General features: G+C 38.7%; 1 protein-coding gene across 1 annotated transcript; it reads left to right on the top strand.

Annotated features, from left to right (window-relative positions):
- The first annotated feature begins 4,942 nt into the window (after positions 1-4,942).
- LOC107800217 (berberine bridge enzyme-like 8) lies at positions 4,943-6,865 on the top strand. The gene has a single exon (XM_016623365.2). The coding sequence runs from the start codon at positions 5,073-5,075 to the stop codon at positions 6,720-6,722; it is 1,650 nt and encodes a 549-aa protein (XP_016478851.1). The 5' UTR covers positions 4,943-5,072; the 3' UTR covers positions 6,723-6,865.
- Positions 6,866-7,769: the final 904 nt, after the last annotated feature.

Genomic DNA, 7,769 nt, shown 5'->3' on the forward strand with positions numbered 1-7,769 from the left:
TTTGAGTTATGCAATAAACTAAAACTGCCTCAACAATCTCATCTCCCTCGCTTTAATGCTTTTAAATCAAACCTAAGCAGTATGTGTAAGACATGCTACTTTATGTGTTTGTTCGAGGAGGTATACTTGAGCCTATATGCTTATGTGTTTCCCCTTTTATATGCAATATGTATTTTTGTATGTCGTCATACAATTTTTACCTTTGAAACTCCAAATAAGCCTAGCATCCCTCCATTTTAGGATTAGTAGTCCTAAGTGCCTCCGGGATTGATAGGAATGGGACGGGTAATAGCATGCAATAAGTAATCGAGACCAATCCACGCTTTAATACCTTAACGGGGTGGGAGGGGTAGATATGGATATGATGACCACGCGATAATGTCACGTGTAGCCCCTCATTGAGGAGTGATTATCGGACATTGTGTGGGGTGATCCATATTTTTTAATAAACCTAGGACCCCTTTTTCTTTATTCTTTATTCTTTTAGCAATTTAACTCCTTATTCTAAAAAACCAGCTTTTCTAATTGTTCTTTCAAAACTTTTTTACTTTCAAATCATTATGTGTTGAAATCCCTTATTATTTGAGCCTTATTTGCTTATACGTTAATTTCACCTCAATTCACAATAATTGTCTGGCCGAGAACCATACTAGTGGATTCTAAGGGGTGCCTAACACTTTCCCCTTAGAATAATTTCAAGCCCTTACCCTATCTCTGGTTATTCAAATCGAACTCTTTTGGTGTCCTAATGCACCGTAATCATTAGGTGGGGACTCTTCAAAATTGCAAACCCCTTCCCAAAAGGAAAAGAGTTGTCCTATGCCAAAAATGTCATGAACCCGATTTCCTCTTTGAAAACAAAAAAGGGGCCCGATAACTGGGTCAGCCCAGTTCAATGTCTGCCAAAGAAGGTCGGTATGAAGGTAGTGAAGAATGAGAAGAACAAGTAGATCTCAACACGAACAGTCACAGGTTGGCGAATCTGTATGATTACAGAAAGTTGAATATGGCTACCCGGAAAGACCATTTCCCACTGCCTTTCATTGATCAAATGCTACATAGATTGGTAGGGAGGTCCCTCTTCTGCTTTCTGGATGAGTACTCGGGGTATAATCATATCTCTATTGCTCCGGAGGATAGAGAGAAAACATTATTCACCTACCCTTATGGTATCTATGCCTTTCGGAGAATGCCGTTTGGCCTATGCAATGCACCTGCCACATTCCAAAGGTGCATGATGGCCATCTTCACAGATATGGTAGAGGAAATAATGGAGGTTTTCATGGATGACTTCTGAATGGTGGGGAACTCATTCGATGATTGTCTTATAAACTTGAGAAGTATTGAAGAGGTGTATCGAGACTAATCTGGTACTTAATTGAGAAAAGTGCCAATTCCTGGTATGGGAAGGTATAGTCTTGGGGCACCTAGTGTCTATTAAAGGCATTAAGATAGATCGTGCAAAGGTTGATGTGAAGGAAAAGTTTCCACCACCCATTTTCGTCAAAGCAATAAAAAGTTTCCTCGGGCACGCCGAATTCTATAAGAAATTTATAAAATATTTTTCCAAAATTGCTAACCCCTTGTGTAAATTGCTTGAGAAAGATCACCCTTTTGTGTTTTCTGATGAGTTCAGGGTAGCTTTTGAGGAATTGAAGAAGAGGCTAATAACAATACCTATCATAGTTGCACCTGACTGGGATAAACCATTTGAGCTGATGTGTGATACGAGTGACTATGTTGTGGGAGCAGTTCTTGGGAAACAAAAAAAAACAAAGTCATGCATCCAATATACTACGCAAGTAGAACTCTGAGTAGTGCCCAACTAAAATACACAGTGACCGAGAAGGAGATGCTAGCACATGTGTTCGCATTTGACAAATTCAGGTCATACCTAATAGACTCGAAGGTAATTGTTTATACTGACCATGCTGCTCTCAGGTACTTAATCGACAAGAAAGAGTCAAAGCCGCGCCTGATTTGATGGGTGCTACTACTGCAAGAATTCGACTTGGAAATCTGTAACCGAAAGGGAATGGAGAACCACACGGTTGATAACTTGTCTATGCTGGAGGGAGCCGAGAAGAAGGTTAAGTTGGAAGAGATTGTGGAGACTTCCCTGGATGAACAACTATTAGCCACGAGTCTTGAGGTAGCGCCACGGTACATAGACATCGCAAACTACCTGGTGAGCGGTATTATTCCTTCTAACCTATCCTCTGTCCAAAAGAAAAAGTTCTTTCATGATTGTCGCATGTATTATTGGGATGAGTCTTATCTACTCAGGATTTGTGTTGATAACATGATCTGGAGATGTATCCCCGAGATAGACCAATCTTCTATTTTGCATTACCATATGGTGGCTATTTCGGGAGAGTAAGGATAGTGACGAAAGTGTTGAAGTCGGGTTTCTACTGGCCGACATTGTTCAAAGATGCACACTTATGGGTGAAGGGTTGTGATGAATGCCAATGAACCGAGAATAGTTCCCGCTGACATGAGATGCCTATGAACCCAATTCAGGAGATAGAATGTTTGATGTATGGGGGATCGATTTCATAGGGCCTTTCGTCAACTCATATAGCAACAAGTACATACTCGTAGCTGTGGACTACGTATCGGAATGGGTAAAGGTTGCGGCGCTCCCTACAAATGTTGCAAATGGGGTAATTGGTTTTTTGAGAAAGAATATATTCACCCGATTTGGCACTCCAAGGGCAATAATCAGTGACATAGGCACTCAATTCTGTAATCGAGCCTTCACAAAGTTTTTAGAAAAATATGATGTACACCACAAGGTTGCCACCCCATATCATCCACAAATGCATGGGCAAGTGAAAGTTACAAACAGAGAGATAAAGAGCGTTTTGACAAAATGTGAATGCTACAAGAACGGATTGGGCGAGAAAGCTAGATAATGCACTCTAGGCCTATCGCACCGCTTTCAAAACTCTGATTGGCATGTCGCCGTACAAATTGGTATTTGGGAAGGTGTGTCACTTACTAGTGGAGTTAGAGCATAGAGATTTGTGGGCGCTTAGGCAGTTGAATCTCGATATAGAAGCTGCTGGTACAAGTAGAGTCACGGAGTTGCACGAGCTTGATGAGTTTTGATACCACGCTTTTGAGAGCACAAGATTATACAAGGAGAGAATGAAGATGATACATGACAAAAATATTCTCGAGTGGAGTTTTAAACCCGAAGATAGGGTATTGCTATACAATTCAAGATTGAGGTTATTTAGGGAAAATTAAAGTCAAGATAGTCAGGACCATTTTGTGTGGTAGAGATCCACCCCACTGGTGCCGTAGAGATTATTGCGGAAAATGACTCTCACACATTCAGAGTCAATGGGCACATGTTAAAATATTATTTGGGCATGGATGACGCGAAAGTAGTGTCAGTGACTCATTTGCTCGAGCCACCGATGTTGAGCATGCCTTAAATGCGCTTACCTGCATCGTGCCGCGATGTTATATCAGGCGCCTCATGGGAGGCAACCCATTTGGACTGTTGTATTCGTCAAGCCACGAGGTTAACTAAGGCGCTCGTTGGAAGGCAACCCAATTCGTAGTGGACTTTTAGTATAATTAGAGTTTTTCTTTTCGTTTTTAGGTACTAACAAGTTTGCAGGTGATTTTGGGCAAGTCGAGCAAAGTTTTCAGCGTCACATGAAGGAAACCAGGCGATAAGCTTGGCGTCGCCTGGGGTAAAGCCAGGTACACTAGGCGTTGAGCTGGCGTCGCCTGGGGTAAAGCTGGCGCTGGAGCTGGCATCGCCTGGGGTAATGTGTTAGCTGTATGTAGTTCAAGTTTACTTCATTGCAGGCACACACTTCCATTATTTCTTCAGAGTAAGTTGAGAGAAAAGTAAGAAAAAATGAGTTTAAAATTCTTAACTGGATATTGAAGTCTGGAATGTGCAGAAGAACCAGACTAGAGAACATGTTCCTCGATATAGTATCAAATCCATTGTGTCTAGTCTAGTTCATTGTATTAGGCTTATTGAGTTGTAATCTTATTTGCTCATATAAGAAGCATTTTGAGAGATTTTTCTCTGTGAGAGAATTCAAGTCTTAGGCTAGAGTTAGCTTGAGCATTTTGCTATAATCAGAGTGGTTGTAAGCAGTCACGTGGCTAGGATTTACTCTCTTTGTTTATAAGAGATTTGTAACCGGAAACTGCTCGTTGTTTTAGCGAAGTTTTTGTGAAAAATCCCAGAGATGGGTCGTGGTTTTTACTCACTTGAACAAGGAGGTTTTCCACGTAAAAATCTTATATGTATTTAATTCTGCACTTTTCTATTTTAATTGTTTAACGAGAAGCAGATATAAGAACCAAATTCTTATACGGTGTGTGAAAGAGTGCACCAAGCTAACACTTCCAAATAGGGACATAGCATCTGCGACGTTATTCGCCTCCGTGTATACGTGTTCCAAGGATGGGCAATTCATTGCGTCCAACAGAAACATGCAATCATTCAACGTATGTAAAATGGTGCAGTTTTTGAGTTTGAAGAAGACATGTTTCAAGGCTTTTCACGTGCATGAAATTTAGACCCATTCAATAGTTCACTTTTCGAGTGATCTTCTAACACACTATCTATGATATTTTTATTATTTCCTTTCATTTTTTTTATTTGTACTTTAATAGAATAAATTTTATCCAAAATAATTATCCTAATATCAATTACTTTTTTAATTTATCCTTGATCCAATACACGATCTCTGATTTAATTAAAAAAATCCCCAAATATTGAGAAGAGATAAAGGATAATCGGTGCCATTAAATAATTTTCGTGATGAATGTGTCAAATCTTAAACTACAAAAAGAATCAAGGAAAGTAGTGCATAAATTGTTCACACAAAAGGTAAAGGTAATCTAACTATAACAACGAGTAAGTTTTCATAATAAGCGTGATAACTTTAAAAATAGAGTAATGCTTTGCTATATTTGGTTAGATTTTACAGACAAATTAAAACTTTAACTATCAATATATATAAAAATTAAATCCGTTCTCTATTTATAGTCAGTTCGAGGATACTAGCTCTCATACACAGAAGATTAACAAGATGAGAGTTTCAGGCTTTCACTCAATACGTCTTCTTCTTGTTGTTATTCTTGTTTCATGGGGAAGCTCAAGCTTAGCCCAAGATCAAGATCATCTCAGCTTCATTCAATGCCTTAAACTCTATTCAGATACTCTTTTCCCAATCTCCACAAACCTCTACAATCCAGAAGACGCTTTATATTCATCCGTCCTTAGTGCTTCCATTAGAAACCTTCGTTTCAATGAGTCTTATACCCCAAAACCCCGCCTCATTATCACAGCTACTCATGAATCTCATGTCCAGGCTGCCATTTTATGTGGCAAGAGCCATGGCCTTGAGATGAGAATCCGAAGTGGTGGCCATGATTATGAGGGTTCTTCTTATGTTTCGTTTGTCCCGTTCTTCGTTCTTGATCTTTTGAACTTTAGGTCCATCATTGTGAACATCAAAGAAGAGACTGCTTGGGTTCAATCTGGTGCTACTGTTGGGGAGCTTTACTATGCGATCGCAAATAAAAGCAAAGTTCACGGTTTCCCTGCTGGAATGTGCCCTACTAATGGTGTAGGTGGACATTTTAGTGGTGGAGGCTTTGGTAACATGATGAGAAAATACGGTCTTTCTGTTGATAATATTATTGATGCAAAATTAGTTGATGCACAAGGTCGTATTCTTGAGAGAGAGTCAATGGGGGAAGACTTGTTTTGGGCCATTACAGGGGGTGGTGCAGCAAGTTTTGGTGTGGTCTTAGCATATAAAATAAAGTTAGTCCCTGTGCCACAAAATGTGACAGTCTTTCAAGTAGAAAAAACTGGTGAAGATAACATTACTGAATCTGTTCACCGTTGGCTAGAAATAGCAGATGGTTTTGATAGAGATGTATTCTTCAATATGATTCTTGATGTAGCAAATCATGGAGTAGAGAATAAAAACAGGACGATCCGAGCCACATTTATGGGATTTTTCTTAGGAGATTCAGAAAGACTCATCACTCTCATGAATGACAATTTTCCAGAACTGGGATTGGAAAATCAAGATTGTCACCAAGTAAGTTGGATTGAATCAGTGGTCTATTGGGGCAATTTACCCATTAATAATGGCACATCAACTGAAGTTCTACTCAACAGAACACCTCCAGAACTGTATCATAGCAAGATAAAATCGGACTATCTCCAGAGGTCTATACCAAAAGAAGGACTAAATTTGATATTCAAGAAAATGGTTGAACTAGAGGCTCCTTACATGTCTTTCTACCCTTATGGAGGAAAAATGAGTGAGATTTCACCTGATGCAAAACCATTTCCTCATAGAGCAGGAAACATAGCAAATATTATGTATGGAACAGATTGGACAGAGCATGGATTTGAAGCTGAATACTATTACAGTGGTTTAACAAGAAAGCTGTATGACTTCATGACTCCTTTTGTGTCCAAGTTCCCTAGGGAAGCATATTTGAACTTCAAAGACTTTGATTTAGGAATCAATCACCATGGACAGAACAGCTATTTACAGGGGAAAGGATATGGAGACAAGTATTTCAAGGAGAATTATGATAAGTTGGTGGAGATTAAGAGTAGAGTGGATCTTGAGAATTACTTCAAGAATGAACAAAGCATCCCACTCCGTCCACTTTCGGCAGAAGGCAAACTGCAAAAGGGTATTAGCGTTATTTAAGCTAACTATTTGAAGTATTTGGCTGCTAAGTTGTATTTTCAACTTGTTCACTCAAGTGGTAGTGTAATATTAAAATAAAGGGAAGTTCATTATGCAACAAGTCTAGTTAATTAACCGTTGATTAATGCATGGTTATTTTGTTCATCGATGTGACATTAACAGGAGTAACCTAGAAATTTCCTAAGTACAGTTCACACTGGTTTTAGTTTTCACTTTCTATACGGAATTAATATGACTGGTCAATCTGAAGGGTTTTTTTCACCTTCTCCATAATCACAAGTTTTCCTCGTGCGTCATGGAATGAAAAGTTTGAACTGATGTTTTATACTTCTTTTTTTTATTTATTAAATTCATCCGCCCAGGCTTTCATCTCTCACGGTGATGGGGGATTATCATGGACCCTACATTGTATATTATTGAAGAAAGAAAGGAGTACATTAAGGGGACATAAATCTTACCTCTAACGAAAAATACAAGGAAAAATTAGGGGAAAAATGAGCGAGCATAACCTCCCTAACAAAACGACCCTTAGACTGTTTGGCCAAGTTTTTTTTGGCCCCAAAAGTACTCTTTGTTTTTTGTCAAAAGCACTTTTGGCCAAAATTTGAGGTGTTTGGCCAAGTTTTTAGATGGAAAAAAGTGCTTTTGAGGAGAAGCAGAAACAGTTTTTGAGAAGTAGAAAAAGTAGAATCTCTTCAAAAATACTTTTTTGGGAAGCACTTTTAAGAATAATACACTTAGAAGCAGTTTTCAAAAGTTTGGCCAAACACTAATTACTGCTCAAAAGTGTTTTTCAAATCAATTAGCCAAACATAAACTGCTTCTCACTAAAAGCACTTTTTCAAAAAATACTTTTGAGAAAAGCACTTCTTAAAATAAACTAATTTTAGAAGCTTGACCAAACAGGTTATATGAATGTTAACAACCTCCTATTATACCGGATGGTCATTGACCTTTAGACTTGGGAACTTAGGAACATATTATTCCCGCTGTTTCAATTTAGATGAGGTAGTTTGACTCGAGACGGAGTTTAAGAAAAAAAAGACT

Source organism: Nicotiana tabacum, chromosome 6 (genome assembly GCF_000715075.1).
Source record: "Nicotiana tabacum cultivar K326 chromosome 6, ASM71507v2, whole genome shotgun sequence".
In the NCBI taxonomy this organism is placed as follows: Eukaryota; Viridiplantae; Streptophyta; class Magnoliopsida; order Solanales; family Solanaceae; genus Nicotiana; species Nicotiana tabacum.

What these genes read in the sequence shown, in the direction of transcription:
- LOC107800217 (XM_016623365.2), top strand. Translation starts at nt 5,073, where the DNA reads ATGAGAGTTTCAGGCTTTCACTCAATACGTCTTCTTCTTGTTGTTATT.